At 40.3% G+C, this 20,216-nt stretch overlaps 1 protein-coding gene across 5 annotated transcripts in view; it reads right to left on the reverse strand.

Annotated features, from left to right (window-relative positions):
- rerg (RAS-like, estrogen-regulated, growth inhibitor) overlaps window positions 1-20,216 on the reverse strand; it is a 46,084-nt gene that overhangs the window by 4,630 nt on the left and 21,238 nt on the right. For all 5 annotated transcript variants that reach the window (XM_063004749.1, XM_063004758.1, XM_063004741.1 and 2 more), the window contains one exon: window positions 3,882-3,938. In XM_063004749.1, coding sequence (XP_062860819.1) covers window positions 3,882-3,938 — 57 coding nt within the window. The remainder of the gene's footprint in view (window positions 1-3,881; window positions 3,939-20,216) is intronic.

Raw genomic sequence — 20,216 nt, forward strand, 5'->3', positions numbered from 1 at the left:
GAAAGTTGAGCAAACAAAACATGAAATATCTTTGGTTCAAACTGTCTGCAATCAAATAAAAGACAAAGTAAATGTAAGGAACATTCTCTTTTTTTATTTGCATTTTCCATATTGTCCCAACTTTTTCTGTTTTGGGGTTGTATAATTTAAATGAGAGAAGCCAATAAAGAAAGCCTTATACATTACCAAACTGTCATTGACACAAAAGGAAAAAATAGCCATTACTTTTTTTGTCTCTAGTATTATACAGAAAAAGAAAAATCTTTAATTTGAAAGAAATCTATAGCACTGCTATCCAGTTTTTATGCCTTACAGCTTGGTGTCAGAAGTGGAATTCCCAGTCAGTCAGTAGGCAAGTGTTCGGTTTTCTTTATTATACCTTAAAGCCAAGTCTGTTGCTGGGTAACACTAAGTCCATTGGTAAATTTGTATCTACTTTAAGGTCAGACCTATTGCTGGGAATCTCTTAGATTTCACGCATAATCAGTTTCAATTCTTGAGAATACAGGATCAGTTTGTTGCGGTATTTGATTTGACACTATAATAAAGCCCAAAATATTAATGTTAGTGTTGTCTGTATGATCATTTAGTATTATAATGAGGGATAAAAGATTCAAACCTAAACCAGGAAAGACAGGATGAATGAATAGGAACCAATTTGACTCAAATGTCAATTCATGGGTGACTAATAAAAACATTAAAAACTAAACCAGCCTGTCGTCTGAACCTTGTGTAGAAAAATCAAGTGCCAGTTTAGAGCAACGAGGTTCCGTTGGCCACAGGTGTACTGGCTCAAGTACATGGGAGGCATACTGTCATATGGCAAATTTTTACTAAACACTTAATCCCTTGGCTCAGGGCTTGCCCTCCTCTTGATGAGCTGTGGCTGCACCTGCTCTTCTTGTACAATATGCTGAGAAAATAGTCTCGTCACACCCTCTTGATCTTTACACCAGCCATCAGGTTAACACGATTTTGCATAATCTTTCAACACAACCTTTTTATCTACCCTTTATTTTTAACTCCTAAGTTGATTAGTGTGTCTAGGATCTTTTTAGCTGTAATAAATGACTTTCTGTTTTACTTGTGTTAATATGCTAGGTAACACAAAAATCTAAATCCCTCCAGAAATTGTTTTATCTTCTAGTCAAGTCTCCAAAAGTACCATCAGTCGTCACATCCATGCAAACAGATTTTTTTGTAATGATAACCCGGAAAAAGCCTTACCTGTCATCTAACCACAAGCACTCAAGGTAGGTTTGGCATAAAAAGAAGGATGACTACACTAAAAACGACCTAATGCCCACTGTAATTATAGTGGATGGTCTGAAAGGGTCTATGGTTGTGATGCTGTTTTTCCTCTGAAGGCCCTGGGAATCTTGTTAGGGTACAAGTCATCATGGAATTCCAGATTTCCAAAACATGTTTAATAAAATATGTCTGCTTCTGTCAGGAAATTTAAAAAGGGCAGCTCATGTGGCGCAGCGGTAAAACACACCAGCACACCAGAGCTGGGATTCCTGAACACATCGTTTCAAATCTCAGCTCTGCCATCCGACTGGGCTGGGCGGCTACATGAACAATGATTGGCTGTTGTTCACACAGGGTGGGAAAACCGGACCAGGGTTCCTCATAACCGATGCAGCTACTGCTGGCTGATTTATGGCACCTGCACAAAGTCAAGGAATAATGCACTGGTTCCTACACAAAGCTGGTCCGCATATGAACTCGCCTTGTGCAGGTGAAAAGATGCAGTCGGTACTGCACATGTGTCGGAGGGGGCGTGTGTCAGTTGCGGCGCTCCTTAGTCAGCGGTGGAGGGTAGAGGGGAAGCGTAATGCAATCAGGGTAATTGGATACGACTAGCTTAGGGAGAAAACGGGGGGAAAATTGCAGATAAAAAAAAAAGAAATTTAAAAAGGGTCATCATTGGATCTTCCAGCAGGACAATGATTCAAAACATATGTCCAGATCTATACAAACATGGTTTATTAAACACAAAATCAAGCTTCTGCCATGGTCGTACCATTGCATTGTTTATGCTGTTATTACTTTCTTTAACTGTCTAACTGTTACTAATATTAGCTGAGATATTTTAGGATATTTTGGTGATGCATTGTTAATAACTACAAAGCCAATTCCCAAAAAGTTGGAACATGAAGTAGAAGGTAAATACAGACATAAAGCAGTGATTTGTAATTTAGGGATTTTTTTTACCTTAGGGATAGGGATACCTTTTTTTAGGGAATTTAAAAATATTAGAGAATTCTCTGAGAAATCTCTGTGTATAAAGAGTAAAGCCAAAAACAATGATTACTGACTGTGACATTTAATTTCTCAGACAGCAGTGCATTACAAACTAACATGTACACTATATTGCCAAAAGTATTCACTCACCCATCCAAATCATTGAATTCAGCTGTTCCAATCAATTCCATGGCCACAGGTGTTTAAAACCAAGCACCTAGGCATGCAGACTGCTTCTACAAACATTTGTAAAAGAATGGGTCGCTCTCAGGAGTTCAGTGAATTCCAGCGTGGTACCGTAATAGGATGCCACCTGTGCAACAAGTCCAGTCATGAAATTTCCTCGCTACTAAATATTCCACAGTCGACTGTCAGAGGTATTATATCAAAGTGGAAGTGACTGGGAATGACAGCAACTCAGCTAAGAAGTGGTAGGCCACGTAAAATGACAGAGCGGGGTCAGCGGATGCTGAGGCGCATATTGCACAGAGGTCGCCAACTTTCTGCAGAGTCAATCGCTACAGACCTCCAAACCTCATGTGGCCTTAGATTAACTCAAGAACAGTGCGTAAAGAGCGTCATGGAATGGGTTTCCATGGCCGAGCAGCTGCATCCAAGCCTTACATCACCAAGCACAATGCAAAGTGTCGGATGCAGTGGTGTAAAGCACGCCGCCACTGGACTCTAGAGCAGTGGAGACGTGTTCTCTGGAGTGACGAATCACGCTTCTCCGTCTGGCAATCCGATGGACGATTCTGGTTTTGGCAGTTGCCAGGAGAACGGTACTTGTCTGACTGCATTGAGCCAAGTGTAAAGTTTGTTGGAGGGGGGATTATGGTGTGGGGTTGTTTTTCAGGAGTTGGGCTCGGCCCCTTAGTTCCAGTGAAAGGAACTCTTAATGCTTCAGCATACCAAGAGATTTTGGACAATTTCATGCTCCCAACGTTGTGGGAACAGTTTGGGGATGGCCCCTTCCTGTTCCAACATGACTGCGCACCAGTGCACAAAGCGAGGTCCATAAAGACATGGATGAGCGAGTTTGGTGTGGAAGAACTTGACTGGCCTGCACAGAGTCCTGACCTCAACCCGATAGAACACCTTTGGGATGAATTAGAGAGGAGACTGCGAGCCAGGCCTTCTCGTCCAACATCAGTGTCTGACCTCCCAAATGCGCTTCTGGAAGAATGATCAAAAATTCCTATAAGCACACTCCTAAACCCTCTGGAAAGCCTTCCCAAAAGAGTTAAAGCTGTTATAGCTGCAAAGGGTGGGCCGACATCATATTAAACCTTATGGAATAAGTATGGGATGTCACTTAAGTTCATATGCGTTTGAAGTCAGATGAGCAAATACTTTTGGCAATATCTTATATTGGTATATTGGTCTTCAATTATTTCCAGGTCAAAAAGTGTTTGCTGTCTGTTTTCATTTTCTTTTCTTACTTTCTGGAAAGCAGTATTTAATGCTTTTAAACTCTTCCTTTTTACTAAAAGAGGAACATTCTGCCCGGGATGCGTGAATCTCCCTATTTATTAACTTTCAAGGTTGCTTGTATGCTCTGAGCACAAGCATTATCAGCACCGCAGTAATAATGCCTAGTAGAACAAGTGCTTCTTACATGATGGATTTCTTACCAAGTGTTGGGTCATACTCCCAGATGAAGCGGTTGGTCAGAAGCCTCACAACCAGGGCTGAAGAAAAATAAAGAACAAGAAACAAAAGTGAATACTTTCACACCATAATTGCATGCAATCAGCCAGCATATGATATTATAAGGACATTATCAAGGAGCTTACTACATACTAAAAGACAGAGCTGTTACTTATTCCTGAAGATCAATCTCCAACCCAAGACCTAATCACCTCTCTTGATGACTCCCAGATCAGGCACAAAACTTTGGTGTTGTCCTGGATAACCAACTGGCCTTCTCTCTTTGTGTAGCCAACATGACAAGATCGTGTTGGTTCCTCCTCTACAACATCAGGAAGTTTTGTCCATTTCTCTCTATGGAAGCCTCTCGGATTCTTGTCCAGTCACTTGTAATCTCATGGCTGGACTACTGCAACTCCCTCCTGGCAGGTGCTCCTATGTCCACTATTAAACCCTTGCAATTCATCCAAAATCCAGCTGCTCGCCTGGTTTTTAACCAACCTAAACACTGTCACATCACCCCACTGCTGCGCTCTCTTCACTGGCTTCCTGCAGCTGCATGCATTCAGTTTAAAACACTGATGCTCACCTACAAAGCCAAAAATGGACCAGCCTCAAGTTACCTTTGAGGTCTAATAAAACCCCGCTCTGTACCACGCAACCTCCAAGCCCCTAGTCTCACTCAACTTGATCCTCCACCCTGAACTCGAGGAAGACAAGCATCAAGGCTCTTCTCTGTACTTGCACCCAGATGGTGGAATGAACTTCCCTTGTCTGTCCGATCAACCAAGTCTCTCATTGTCTTTAAAGAAGATTAAAAACCCACCTCTTTACTAAGCACTTATCACCAGTTGGAAATCAGACTTTAGAGGTTTAGGTTTAGCCATGAAGCATTAAGCTTTGTAAAAAAAACACTGAACAATAAGTGCAAAATATCATTCAGAAAAGGCTAAACTGGTTGTGTTTGTGATTCTAATCTTACTAAGATTATGGACCATTGTAAATTACAGGCAGGACCTGCGCAGGCCATACATAGCCATGTAAAAGAAAACGTGAAACCCCATTACTGTGCAGGCATAGAAAATAAGATGAATTATTTTGGTGTTAGGAACTGCATCTTTATCAGATTATGATTAATCTGGTGCCACATGGAAATACTTGACCATAAGGCTGAAATATAGTACACACCAGATAGCATGGCAATCCATCAAAATGCGTCATTCACTCCTACAATCACTTACTCAATGAAACCTAGAGCACATTTAAATCAACGGACATGTTTTGAGAGTGTGTAAACCCACACTGGAAGAACATGTTATACTCTCCACAGACAGTGACCAGAAGCTGCTGTGGAACACCACACTGCAAGTCCAAGGCAGAACAGTATGCACCTTAAAGCCATCTTAAACACTGTCAACTGAAATCATCATTCTGAGAGTGTGCCTAGTACAACTTCTACTTTTTTGTTTGCATTTAATTAGCTTTTATTTCACTCGTTCATTTAGTACATTTTCTTTATCTTGCATGATCTTGAATGAATAAAAAACTGTACATCAGAAAAGCATACTGTCTAGAAAAAGTCCTCAGAAAAGTCCTCTGTCTAGTTTGTCTATAAGTGGTCCTAATTTTTCTAGACATATTTTTTATTCTTGCTTGCTGGATGCTACAGTCAAATCAGTATTGTGGGTTATCATTTATCTGCAACAGTAAAGGGAAAAGGTATGTTTTTAAAAGCAGATGTCAGTCATCAGTCTCACCCTCCATTAACATGACCTTTCTAATGCCAACTCGCCATTTAAAATTCTTTTCCATGGGGGCTATCACGCTCTCATTTGCTTTACAAAAAGAACAAAAAGCCAGGTCTCTGTGTTGTTTCTGTAGCTTTAATGTGTTTTTTTGTGTGTGTTACACGTGAGTTAAAGGTTAGGTGATTCATTTTGGGTGCTCTTCTGAGTCTGAAGGGGTATATTTTACCTCATGTAAAGCAGCATTGTTACTTGCCTTTCAGAGACATTATAAGTGAAATTACTGACCTGGAAAGAACAACAATCTATATGTGGTATGTTGTTTTTGTTGTTGTAATGGGAAGGGCACGCCTCACTAAATCAAAGGTGAGGTGAATCTCCACACACCTGGTAGAGAAGAAATTGAACCCATGATGCAGAATCTCAAATCAAGGTAGAATAATACTGTGGCTAAATAATCACAAATTAAAAAGTTAAATAATTTGGAACGTAAAACTGATTAATTTGCCGCTCAGGTGGCGCAGCAGTAAAAACACACGCTGTTCACCAGAGCTGAGATCTCGAATACAGGCTGAGCAGCCACATGAACAACGATTGGCCTGTTGTTCAGATAGGGGCAGGTTTAAGCCAGATGGGGACTCTCTCTCAGACTAGTGCGATTACAACCTCTGCTGGCTGGTTGGTGGCGCCTGCACGGAGATGGGAAAGGAGTGCGGTAGAAGGTGTGGCACTCCATACAAAGCGCTGTACTGCACTGCACTCGTCAAGTGTAGGTGATAAGATGTTCGATTGCTGTGCACGTGTCGGAGGGGGCGTGGAGCAGCCTCATCCTCCCCAATCAGGAGCAGGGACCAGCATTAGTGAGAGGATGATTGACGGGCAGTAATTGGATACGCTAAAGTGGGTGAAAAAGGGGAGAAAAAAAAATTAATGAATTAATAAATACAACGTAACAAAGGAAATAATGGCACTGATATATAAATCAGCCGTTACAGAGAATTAAAGATAGAGTCCACAAATAAGAGCTGCCGACAACGTGAGCAAGACCATGCTCTCAAAATCAGAACAGAAGAACTCCCAGGACTTCCCAGTTTGGCCCTGGGTGAGCTTCTCTGACAACCGAGCAGAAGCTGCCTATTCCCATGGCCAAAATGGGGAGGGAGGGGTAGGACAAAGGGAGTTCACTGCCCTTGCAGCTGCGATCCCTACAGGTTGAAAGGTGAATAAGAAAATATGAGATAGAACGGGAATAGTGCAGAAATGATTGCTGGGTGCTGCAATTTGATGATGATCCTACAATCTGCTGTTGTCAACGAGTGTAAGACAAGGGTCTCATATTCAGAACAGGAGAACTTTTAGGACTTCATGGTACAGCGCTGGCTGAGGTTTCCCAACCCCTTGCGCCTCCCTTGCACAAGGAATGCATTAACAGGGTGTCACTCAACTCAAAAAATGGGCAGTTGCGATGTGGGTGTCCTACCAAGACAGTCATTAAGTGAGGCCCATGTCACCAAAACCGAGCCAAGTTTCCAGGAAACAAACAAAGTACTGACATTTATCTGTCAGCAAAAAACAAAGTGAACTTCTATCATGGCTTCAAGAGAAAAGGTGTGCCAGCTAATGCAGTGACTGAAAGAACAGAGAGAAGTCACGATATACAGGAAACCATACACCTGAAGCACGATTTACAGGTGAATGTCATTAAGAAAATAACCCTTCACACTGTGACTCCATGCTCCCACAGCCAGCCAAACTAGGTCACGCAGAAAGGCATGTATCCAAACAGAGGTGCTTAATATACATTCAGCATACATCCCAGTAAAGTCTTTTGATGCATATTGTCATACTGGCTGTGGGTATCAGGGTTAGGGTTAGGGTTAGTGAACAACTCAACATAGGCCTGGCACTAATATAGAGGTAACCGCCCCTTTCACGTAGACATACAAACTGGAGCACACTCATGCTGGAACAGAAAAGGGCCTTTCTTTAACTGTTGAAAAGTTAAAATTACTACAGCAACCTCAGGAACACTTAGCAACCATCCTCTATAACGCAATGACCACCTAGTAACACCTTAATAATTACCTAGCAACACCTATGTACGTTCTAGCAACACCTTAGCAAACACTTGATGTCAGTAACTGCCTAGCAACTTTTAACAACAACCTGTCACTATAGCAACAGTCAAGCTATACCTTAGCAGCCACCTAAGCAACAAGTACACATTGGAAACCCCTTAACAACACATTAGCATTTGCCAAGCATGCTTGTGTGCTTGCACACACACAATCAGCTGTCTAAGCAAAAGTATTCACACCCCCACCAAGGACGTGTTTACACACTCAATATTACATATCTCACCAAAAGTATTCAAACCCACTCAGGGTCTGCTGAGCTGCACTCGCTCTCATTTTCTTTAGGAAATGCACTTCTCTAGTTGTTATTATTATTAATAATATTATTTAGCCAGTTTTTGTCTGTCTTTCTTCTTTTACAATGTCCAAGAACTTTTCCTTTTTTGTTTATTTGTAACCTTGTTTGTTCTATGCCAGGTATTTCACTTTCTAGATGCATATAAAACATATCCCTGAAAAGTCAGTGTTTTTTTTATTCAAGCTAAGTATTATGTCTTGCCGTCTTGTTATCTTTTTTAGTTAAGTTCTATTTATTATAGTCAAGTATAATGCATATCTTAGTAAAGTAACAGATTTTCTGTCATGCCTAGGTTTGTTATCTATTCTTCTAATTTTTAGTATCCGAATTTAATGTTTTTCTTGCAATCAGAGCACACACTGTGAGTGTATATCAGATAACACTGTTGTTATCTTTTTTCCAGCATGACAGATTAAATTATAGCAATATCTTTTCCACTGAATGACTGCAGCATGTTATTGCCATGCACATGTTTCTAAGATAACCAATGTGACAAACCATTTCCACTGAAATGAGCTATAAATATATTTGCACGTGTAGGTTTCCAAGCCACTTCCTCTCTAGGGAGAGGTCACAAGCCTGTTCAAAACTCAGCATCCTGCAGAAGCTTTCCCAAACTGCCTAACTCCCCTGAAAGCACACTCTTGGGAATATTTATGCTCCCGGGAAGACAGCTCTGTCCATCAGCTCTTTCCTAAACAAAGGCTAGGATCAGCTCAGATTAGTAAACAGGTTCTGATTGGACATTTAAATAAGTTAAGAGGAGACAATTTATATTAAAATGCATAAGAGTTAAGACCTTTGACAGTGTCAAAAGAGAAGATTTAGTGGTTTGATATTTTCCAAAAACTACATTTCTACAAAATCCTACAAAAACATTCTCAAAACTCATTTTGAGTCCAAAATTTTGATTGAGATGATTTCTGATGAAAGACGTGAGTTCTTTACCAAATATATTTTCCAGTGCAGTACTACAAAATAATTTTTAATTTACTGCACAATTAAAACTACCAGTTTAAAAACATCTAAACTGGTGATTTTAAAGTAATAAAAAGAATCTATTAGGTATAAAACACTATTTAAAATGCACAGGAAAATTTAAGATTTAAGATCTCTACTAGAGGTTCAACTGACTATTAAAGACACTGAGAGCATCAGCATTTCTTATTCTTTAATGTGCTGTACAGCAGTGGGGGAAAAAAAAGTAAAAGCACTTATGTGCTAGATGTCATGACCGCAATCTGTTTATTAAAAGATGTATTTAACCGAATAGCTCGTGAAATAATGATGAAAAGTAAGAGAGTTCATTAAAGTGAATTTGGATGTAGAAGTCAATTACCAGAAACAGCGCACTGGAAAAAAACAGTTCTGACTCCCACATCAGAGGCGTCTACTTTCATTATGAAAAGGAAAAAGGGTCTGCTGGTCTTAGCACTAAAGCTGACATGAGACATTCTTTTGATTTCGTTAAATACCTCTCTTGGGATTTCGGCATCCAACTGAATCAGGCTGTCTCTGAAAGACAATGAGGAGCATTAATATGGCCAAAGGGCATAACATGGTATTGGTAATGGCCGGATGGAGTAATGAACGCTGTCTTCCACTCACTGGATGGCTATATATTATAACAAGGAGAGGTGGTGGGTCTCTGGTGCCAGGTTGCTTGAAAGGCTGAGATTAGTGCCCAGTTCCACCCGCTTTCTGCTGCCATAGTGTAAAACTCTATGGCATAATTGGCTGTTGTATGTGGAGGAGGTAAAGAATTCTCTCCCCGTCACTGACCAGTTACAATCTGTCTGAACTTGATGGTAAAACAGTCAATGGACAAGAAGAGTCTGTAGAACAGGTCTGTTCTCCTATATGGCTATGTTTGTACTCATTCAGAGGAGAGTGCAATTATGTGGGCGACTTTAAAAGCTCAATGGGAAGTCTGAGAGGCTGCATCTCAAAAGCCAGCAAACAATGGTTTCCCATCATAGCACTCTGGTGCTGGTAGTTGGGGTTCAGGGTGGTTGGGTCAGGCTTTTCCCTCTGATGAAAGAGGGTGTTGTTCGCTGACGTGCGGGTTAAGGGGTGGGTCACTTGTGGGCACAGACTGATATTGGCCTGTGGTCTTTAACCGATCCTATATCAATTGTAGTATTTGAGCATGCTGAAGCAAAATAGAGCCCTGTTGCTTAACAGCCTCTATGTTTGAGCAATAGTTAGAAATAAAAAAAAAATTGGGATTTTAGTATTAATCACTCTTAAACCATGGTCTGATCTTTATTCTGTCACAATAAAGAATGAACACACATTCTGCCCAAACTAGTAATACACATGTATGTCTTTATTCAAGACATTGACTATACATTCCCAGCCCAGGCTGTATTAATCTTTGTATTTAATAACTGGTAACCCCTTTTTAGCAGCAGAAACGTTTACTGTAGCTGCTTACCAATCATGCCTAATGGTGAGGAAGAATTTTAGATAATTCTTGGATTTCTTGCATGAACATTCCTCTTCAGGTCAGTTATCACAATACTAGTTACTTGATCCACTGGTGTGTGAAAACCCATTTTGTTGGAAGATAGAAAAACTTTGTACAAGCCAGGAGGCAAATAAAAATAAGTGGACCACTACACCACTGACTCATCCCACGTCCAGTGTGGATCCATCTGTGGGGCTCTGCTTAAAATGGTGTTGTCATGCTACCTCTTGAGGCATTTATTTATTTTATCTGTAGCAAGCATTTCAGCATTTTCATTTGATCAGGGTCACAGTTACATTTGGGATGAGATCTTGGTGATTGTGTGCAGTGTATGTTTTAGACCTAACTTGAGACAGCAATCCTTTTTTTTTTTAGATTAATGTTTTTTTCTGTGGTGTGTTCTATTTTTGTAAGGATTTTTCATGGATTTTTTCAACCCTGGATTAAGTAGACAATGTTTTCAGTGAAGAAGTATCTAGTGGTGTCATTAGTTTGGGCATAATAATTTTGTCTATTATACTGCTTTGGATGATGAGCAAACCACAGTTTATGAGTAATTATTGCAGACAGTCAGATAATTCCAAAAAGGTCAAAACTGTTTTTGCAATTGTATATTTCTATAAGAATAATAAAGTCTGAGTTATGTTAGCCAAGGAAAAGCAAATAAACAGCTGTCTTGTATTATCCATGTACTATTACTATCAGCAGCTTTGTGTTTAGATGAAGCATTAATGTGTATTAACTGAAGCCTTAAATAAAAATGGACTTTAATCAAAAGGAAATAATGTCCTGTTTGTTTCTCTGTAATCTCTGCTCAGGGATTATTGGAACATTTTGTCAGTACTGGTTTATTATTGATATCTGGACACCAATCAACAACATTATGAATTCCATTTATCAGAGATGCTATTAGAGCATTTTATGAACTAAATAGCAAATGCTTAACTGTGTGGGAGGACACATATAATGTCTGCGCCTTTCATATAAGAGCTAATAATCCCCTTACTAAATAATACCTAACAGGAAAAACGCATGTTCAGCCTAGTCACTTTTACATAAATCTCAGACAAAAATGAGCCCTGCTTAATTTAGAGCTTTCAAATTACATTAAAACGTACAAAAGGTGAAGATATTTGAAAAGAGCACAAAAAAGGTGAAAATGAAAACTGATGATTCATTCCATTTCAAAGGCAAATGTCACTAAATGATCCATGTGCTGTAATTTCCTCATGAAAAGAAGATCTTTAGGGTTTTCTTTTGTATATTTGTCACACGACATGCTTTTACAGTTGTAGTTAAAAGTTTTGAGACACAAAGTCACAAAGTTTGCCGCTTCAGTGTTTTTAGATCTGTTTTTTCAGATGTTTCTATGGTATACTAAAGTACAATTATAAGCATTTCATATCTTTTTAACTGTTATTGACAAATGTACCCTTCTTTTTCAAGACTTCTGCAATTTGCCCTGGCATGCTGGATATCAGCTTATGGGCCAATTAATCACTGATGGCCTGATTCTTGCCTAATCAGTGCTGGGAGTTTATCACAATTTCTGTGTATATGTTTGTCCACCCACTTTTTGCCTTGTGACATGGTGCTCCAACATGGCTCCTGGATTGTTGGGAGAAGTTGCTCTTGGAGGATGTTTTGATACCATTGTTTATTTATGGCAGTGTTCTGGGGAAAATTGTAAGTAAGCCCACTCCCTTGGTTGAGAAGCAACCCCAAACATGAGTGGTCTCGGTATGCTTTACTGTTGGCATGACGGAGGACTCATGGTAGTGCTCAGCTTTTCTTCTACAGACAAAATTTTTCCAGATGTCTCAAACAGTCTGAAGGGGGCTTCATCAGAGAAAACTTTACTATAGTCCTTTGCAATTCAATCCCAGTTTCCTGTCCGTCCTTGATGTTTTTCTTGTGAGAAGTGACTCATTTGCTGCCCTTCTTGACACCAGGCCATCGTCCAACAGCCTTTGCCTCACTGTGCGTGTAGATGAACCTGTCTGCTGCCATTCCTGAGCAAGCTCTGCACTGGTGGTGAGCCAATCCCATAGCTGAATCCTCTTTAGAAGATGGTCCTGGCACGTGCTGGACTTTCTTGGGCACCCTAAAGCCTTCTTTACAGCAATTGAACATCTCTCCTTGAAATTCTGAACCGATAAATGGTTGATTTGAAGCAGCAATGTCCTTGCCTGTACAGTTCTTTTCATGCAAAGCAATGATGGCTGCATGTGTTTCCTAGAAGGTAACCATGGTTAACAGAAGAGGACAATGATTTCAAAAACCACCCTCTTTTAAAGCAACCAGTCTGCTCTTCTAATACAATCAGCATGACAGAGTGCTATTAGCTGCCTTGTCCTGGTTAACACTTTCTCCTGAGCTAATGAGATCTTCACTGAAATGATGTTAGCAGGTTATTCTGTGGCAAGTCAAATTGGGAGTTTTTTTCATTTTCATGGCAAGAAATGACTTTAAACTGCAATTTATCTAATTACTCTTCACAACAATCTAGAGTTAACAAACGTTGTGAAAACCAAAATTCGTGTCAGTCTTAAAACTTTTGGCCAGAACTGTAGATACCTTTATAAAATGTAATACAAAGGGGGAAAAAAGCCAAAACAGTAGGACAACCTAATATTCTGTCAAAGCTGAGACGTGGACTTAGCAAAACATCTGAAGGACTCCTGTGGTATCTGGTACCAGGACATTACCAGCAGGTCCTTCAACTTCTGTATGTTTCAAAGTGGATCTTCCCATTGTGCATTCTGGTGCCTGCTCCTCTGCGGGTAAACGATGCTCACATGCCCAGTGTAGGTGCTTTTTATGGTTGACAGAAACTATCATGGACACTGGCCTGTGACTATGGAGCGCCATATACAGAAGGGCTGATACACTCTGCTTTGTAATACATTTAACTCATTACCAGTATTAAAATTACCTTCTGTTGGACTGTTTCAGACATCATAGCCTTTGTGTTTTATCAAAGAGTCATGGCCACTTACTGTTGGTAGGTATTCACTACAGCTTTGTGAGCACCCCTTGCTGATTCAGAGGCTGGCCCTTATCAAAGTCACACTGATCTTTATACCTGTGCATATCTGCAGCATTCAACACATGTACTACAAGCCCATTCCCCCGCAAATGGGTCCTAAGGTTTTGGTTCATCGATGTATGGCATTTGTCTGAAAATTTAATTGCCCCCTGAACAAATTTGGTTAAGAAGCAACAAATGCAACCAAATCGCTGTATAGAATATTTGGACCATTCATCTATGCATAGCTGCCTTAATATCAGCCTTACTGGAGAGCATTCAAGCATGAATCTCAATTAAGAAGTCCCTTTGATTAGCCATTGCGAAGTGAACTTGCTTAGATCCCAATGACCAAACATGCTTCTTTTTTTGGCAGAATTCGTGCTTTCACCCAGAACCTGAAGCAGCAAAATATCCCCTGTGTGTGTCGGGTGAAACTGAACCCAATTACCAATCAAATTAAGTTAATTATTTCATTTAATTAATTAATTAAACAGTGACATTTAGTGATGACATTTTTTTGGCTAATAAGCATCCAGGTGGACAGAAATTGCATGAAATACTTCTCTGGACAGTGGTCATTTTAAAAGCACACATCCACACATACACTGATAAGCCATAACATTAAAACCACCTTCATGTTTCTACACTCACTGTCCATTTTATTAGCTCCACTTACCATATAGAAGCACTTTGTAGCTCTACAATTACTGACTGTAGTCCATCTGTTTCTCTACATAATTTTTTTAACCTGCTTTCATGCTGTTCTTTAATGGTCAGGACCACAACAGGACCACCACAGAGCAGGTGACTGCAGTGACAATGACATAGTGGTCATGTGTTCGTGTGTGTTGTGCTGGTATGAGTGGCTCAGACGCGGCAGCGCTGCTGGAGTTTTTAAAGATCGTGTCCACACACTGTCCACTCTATTAGAAACTCCTACCTAGTTGGTCCACCTTGTGGATGTAAAGTCAGAGACGATCGCTCATCTATTGCTGCTGTTTGAGTTGGTCATCTTCTAGACCTTCATCAGTGGTCACAGGACACTGCCCACAGGGTGCTATTGGCTGGATATTTTTGGTTGGTGGACTATTCTCAGTCCAGCAGTGACAGTGAGGTGTTTAAAAACTCCAGCAGCGCTGCTATGTCTGATCCACTCATACCAGCACAACACACACTAACACACCACCACCATGTCAGTATCAATGCAGTGCTGAGAATGATCCACCACTTAAATAATACCTGCTCTGTGGTGGTCCTGTGGGGGTGGGGGTCCTGACCATTGAAGAACAGCATGAAAGGGGGCTAACAAAGCATGCAGAGAAACAGATGGACTACAGTCAGTAATTGTAGAACTACAAAGTGCTTCTATATGGTAAGTGTAGCTGATAAAATGGACAGTAAGTGTAGAAACAAGGAGGTGGTTTTAATGTTATGGCTGATCGGTGTAAGTAGAGTAAGGACATTCTGTTCTATAAGCACAAATAATTAGACTTAGCATGCTTCAAAGTGGAAGCAATAAAAAAGAATAAGAAGAGACTGCAGTCTGAATCTGTGTAGAGACTACTGCATAACAACTGCAACTGACGAGATCAAAGCAAGCACAAATGTTTTGCCTAAATTTCTTATCACACTTCTTTTCGGGAAAAAATAGTTAAGCTGTGTGCCACATGTGGGTATGCTATACGTGGAGAAAATCAGCTTTCTTTGCCATCTCACTTTGCATAAATATACAAACACACATACTCAGAGATGGTTATCTGTGGAGAGCAGGCAGAAGCTTGTCTGGTATGTATCAGTCCACCAAAAAGGACTTATACTTTATACGTTCAGAAAAATTATAAAATGTTCATAGATTTACTCATACAGCGTATCTGCTTTTTATTTAAATAATCCTAAGAAAGGGGACCAGGTAAACACACTGAAAATGGTTGTGGCATTTTCATAAAGGGCATTGACAGCCCCGAGCAGTAGAGAGAATGGTTATGAAATCGATTTAAAGGTAAAAGTACCAAGATTATTTATAGTAGGTGAAATGAGTATTTGATTTTCTGGTTAAAGGCAAATGCCAGTTCAGTTTGATCATGTTTGTACAGAATTTTTCTAAAGTCATGTTTGGAAAATGCAAATAAAATAAAAATGCAGTGTTTCTTACATTTACTTTGACTTTTGTTTGATTGCAGACAGGATGAACGCAAGATATTTCATGTTTTGTCTGCTCCACTTCATTTCATTTATTAATAAACCTTCATTCCTGCATTTCAGGCCTGCAACACGCACCAAGAAAGTTAAGACGGGGGCAATTAAGGGCAAGTAATGGGGTGAAAAAACTAAATAATGATGTGATTCCAAACAGTTTGGTACAAAAGCCTTTAATGAGCAAAGATGACCAGAGGATCTCCAGTTTGTCAACAAATGTGTGAGAAAATTGAAATGAAATTGAAATGTTTAAAAACAATGTACCTCAAAGAAAAATTGGAAGGGATTTGCATATTGCATAATATCATTAAACCATTCAAGGAATCGTGAGGAATTTCAGTGTATAAAGGCCATTGGTGCAAGCTTAAGCTGAACGCCCGTGATCTTCGATCTCTCAGACGGCACTGCATCAAGACCCGCCACTCAACTGAAAATGTGTATTGTGGTCAGATGAATCAGCATTCCAGGTCTTTTTTGGAAAAAAAAAAAAGGTTGCCATGTGCTCTGGACCAAAGACGGAAAGGATCATCTGTTATCAGCAACAAGTCCAAAAGCCAGGGTCTGTCATGTGGTCGTCTCAATGCCCTTGGCAAAGGTCATTTACACTTCTGTGATGGCAGCACTAATGCAGAAAAGTACATTGAGATCTTAGAGCAACATATGCTGCCTTCAAGACGTCATCTTTTCCAGGGATGTCCATGCATTTTTCAACAAGACAATGCAAAACCACCTGCTGCACACATTACAAAGACATGGCTGCAGAAGAAGAGGGTACGGGTCCTGGACTGGCCTGCCTGCAGTCCTGACCTGTCCCCAATAGAGAATGTGTGGAGAATTGTGATCGAAAAACTGCGACAACGACGACCCCGTACTGTTGCACATGTTAAGACGTGTTTGCAGGAAGAATGGGACAAAATAAAAGCTGAAACACTAAATCACTTGGTATCCTCGTTGCCAAGTCTTTTAAGTGTGGTAAAAAAAAATGGCGACATTACAAAGTGGTAAATGCTTTACTGTCCCAACTTTTTGTGGAATGTGTTGCAGGCCTGAAATGCAGGTTTATTAATAAATGAAATGAAATCTGCAATTAAATAAAAAAACAAAGTAAATGTAAGAAACTGTGTTTTTTTTATTATTGCATTTTCCATGCTGTCCCAAATTTTTCTGATTTGGGGTTGTAAATAATTTGGGACAGATGTACAGTGCATTTTCTATTTTTTACATTCCACCTGCTTTGGAGATCAACGTCAAGGTCAGCTTTATTCCTCAAAGAGTTGTCTGCTCCTCAACAACCATATTTTCTCTCAAACCCAGTCTTTTCAGACATCATGAACTGTCAGGAAGTAGCAAGCTGCCACAGAGGTAGCGTGACGGCTCTTTGCAGAAGCGGACCCTACATTTGGACCCATGGACATGAACTGCTCCAGTTGGTGGGGTGCTGCTCGTGCTTTGCCATCGTTGACTACTTTTCTCTTTTTCTTTCCTCAGACATTCTGACTTCTTGCCATATTTTGACACCCGTTTTCATTTCTACCTTTTTAGAGACAATTGAAACTTGGCAGCAGTGGGGCAGCAGTTCTGGTTACTAGTCCAGTACTTTAACCACTGAGCTACAAAATCAAATCATACTCTATTTTTTACTGTAGTGCTTTATACCACAGTATAAGAAACCAGCAACTGAATCCTTCTCTGTTTGTTTCTTATACATGTACATGTTCGCTTCTCATTTCCTTATGATTGCCCCAGAGCAGTCCAGACAGAGATTTATATTATCTACTCTAATCCCAAATGTCATTACTTTGAGATGTTCAATTTCCTCTGAACCATCTAGTGTAGGTACATATGGAATTATTTTTTTTTACTAGAGGTTCTTTGTTTTGATAGACTTGCTTCTATTATTACAATTCATCTATTTTTTGCGTTGTCTTGTTTAAACATCCTTTAGTTGGCACATGGTTGGTCCAGAAAAGTGGCTCCAAATGTCATGTTTCAATTGTAAAGCACCCTGACTGAGATCCAATGAGCCCATTTACAATAAGCAAAAAGGCCCATTATTTAGGTGGTGTTACTGCAATCGCTTCTGGGAATGTCACTGTAACTGAAGGAATAAGCCTTTTTGGCATTCTAGAACTAAAGGGTATTTTCTAGATCAGGTGGGTGATTGAATGTATTTATGTATGTATATACACCGATCAGCCATAACATTAAAACCACCTCCTTGTTTCTACACTCACTGTCCATTTTATCAGCTCCACTTACCATATAGAAGCACTTTGTAGTTCTACAATTACTGACTGTAGTCCATCTGTTACTCTGCATGCTTTGTTAGCCCCCTTTCATGCTGTTCTTAAATGGTCAGGACTCTCCCAGGACCACTACAGAGCAGGTATTATTTAGGTGGTGGATCATTCTAAGCACTGCAGTGAAACTAACATGGTGGTGGTGTGTTAGTGTGTGTTGTGCTGGTATGAGTGGATCAGACACAGCAGCGCTGCTGGAGTTTTTAAATACCGTGTCCACTCACTGTCCACTCTAGTGGTCCACCTTGTAGATGTAAAGTCAGAGACGATCGCTCATCTATTGCTGCTGTTTTAGTTGGTCATCTTCTAGACCTTCATAAGTTGTCACAGGACGCTGCCCATGGGGTGCTGTTGGCTGGATGTTTTGGTTGGTTGACTATTCTCAGTCCAGCAGTGACAGTGAGTTGTTTAAAAAATCAGCGCTGCTGTGTCTTATCCACTCATACCAGCACAACACACACTAACACACCACCACCATGTCAGTGTCACTGCAGTGCTGAGAATGATCCACCACCCAAATAATACTTGCTTTGTAGTGGTCCTGTGGGGGTCCTGACCATTGAAAAACAGCATGAGAGGGGGCTAACAAAGCATGCAGAGAAACAGATGGTCGGCTACTGCAGTAATTGTAGAACTACAAAGTGCTTCTACTGTATATGGTAAGTTGAGCTGATAAAATGGACAATGTGTGCACAAACAAGGAGGTGGTTTTAATGTTATGGCTGATCGGTGTATGTATGTATGTGGGGGGGGGTCGACGACGACCGTGTCTGCTGCAGACCCCCCCCTACATACATACATACCGGACTATGTGGGTGGGGTCTTCAAACACTGTGTAAGGACCCTGATTGGCAGATAGAGAGGTGCCTGTGCAGAGTGCATGGGTGAAAAAGGGTTCCACGAAGGACTGCAAAAATTTGACAGAAGGAACAAATATATAATAATAAGAAGAAAAGAACGAAAAAGAAAAAGACTATATCACATTGCATAATTACTAATAATAAGAAGAAGAAGACTAGCAGACAAAAATAGAAGAAGGAGAAGAAGAATAAACAACAATAGTGTGAATGCCTAATTACTGTCGCTTAACCTAATGTCATCCTTTTGCCACAGTCAAACAGAAGTCTTCCAGCTGGTTTTCCTCACAGTTGTGATTTCCTGATTATAAAACCCAATCAATCTAACTAGCTCGTTAGTGCACTGTCTGTTCTGTGCAGATAGCATTTAAACTCATGGGGCTTGGTTGCTACGCTAACATAGATGTTATATATCTGTCACTCAGACACACATCCACAAATACACACAAAATCCTGACTGTCCATCACCCATTGAAGTCACAGCTTTAAAGAATAGATGTAATGAATTAGTATTAATGAGTGGAGATGCCTCTGAGATATGTAGCCTATTTGGAACTACTGCACATCAATTCCTACTGCTGGTAGAAGTGGTCACAACAGATTGAACGGTTACAATTGTGTGATTTAAATAAAGCTATGCCCACAAAAAGAACACACCAATCAATGTTCAGCTTCTAGTCTGTAATTTTAAATAGTCTTTACTTCAAAGTAAACAGCAAGCTGAAAGGTCTTTAACCATGCATTATACAAATGACATAACCATGTCATAAACACGTCATTTAATGTATAATAACAATTTACAATTTTTTTCCTTTTTCTCCTGATTTTTAGCGCATCCAATTTTTACCCAATTGCGTTATGCTTCCTCTCCACTGGTGCTGACCACCGCCCTGATTGAGGAGAGCGAACTGACACACGCCCCCTCTGACACATGTGCAGTAGCCGACTGCATCTTTTCACCTGCACGAGGCGAGTTCATATGCGGATCAGCTTTGTGCACGGAGAGCCACACCCAGATCGCATTATTCCTCTACTCTGTGCAGACGGCATCAATCAGCCAGCAGAGGTCATAATTGCGTCAGTTATGAGGACCCTATCCATCTCCCTCCATGGATGAACAACAGCCAAACGTTCATATAGCCACCCAGCCCAGCCAGATGGCAGAGCTGAGATTCGATAAGATGTTTTCGAAAGCCCAGCTCTGGTGTGCTAGCATATTTTACCGGCACAATTTACAACTGTGATAGAATAAAATGCAAGAAACAGTGGCAACTTAATGGTAAAGTG

The sequence above is a fragment of the Trichomycterus rosablanca genome, chromosome 1 (assembly GCF_030014385.1).
Source record: "Trichomycterus rosablanca isolate fTriRos1 chromosome 1, fTriRos1.hap1, whole genome shotgun sequence".
In the NCBI taxonomy this organism is placed as follows: domain Eukaryota; kingdom Metazoa; phylum Chordata; class Actinopteri; order Siluriformes; family Trichomycteridae; genus Trichomycterus; species Trichomycterus rosablanca.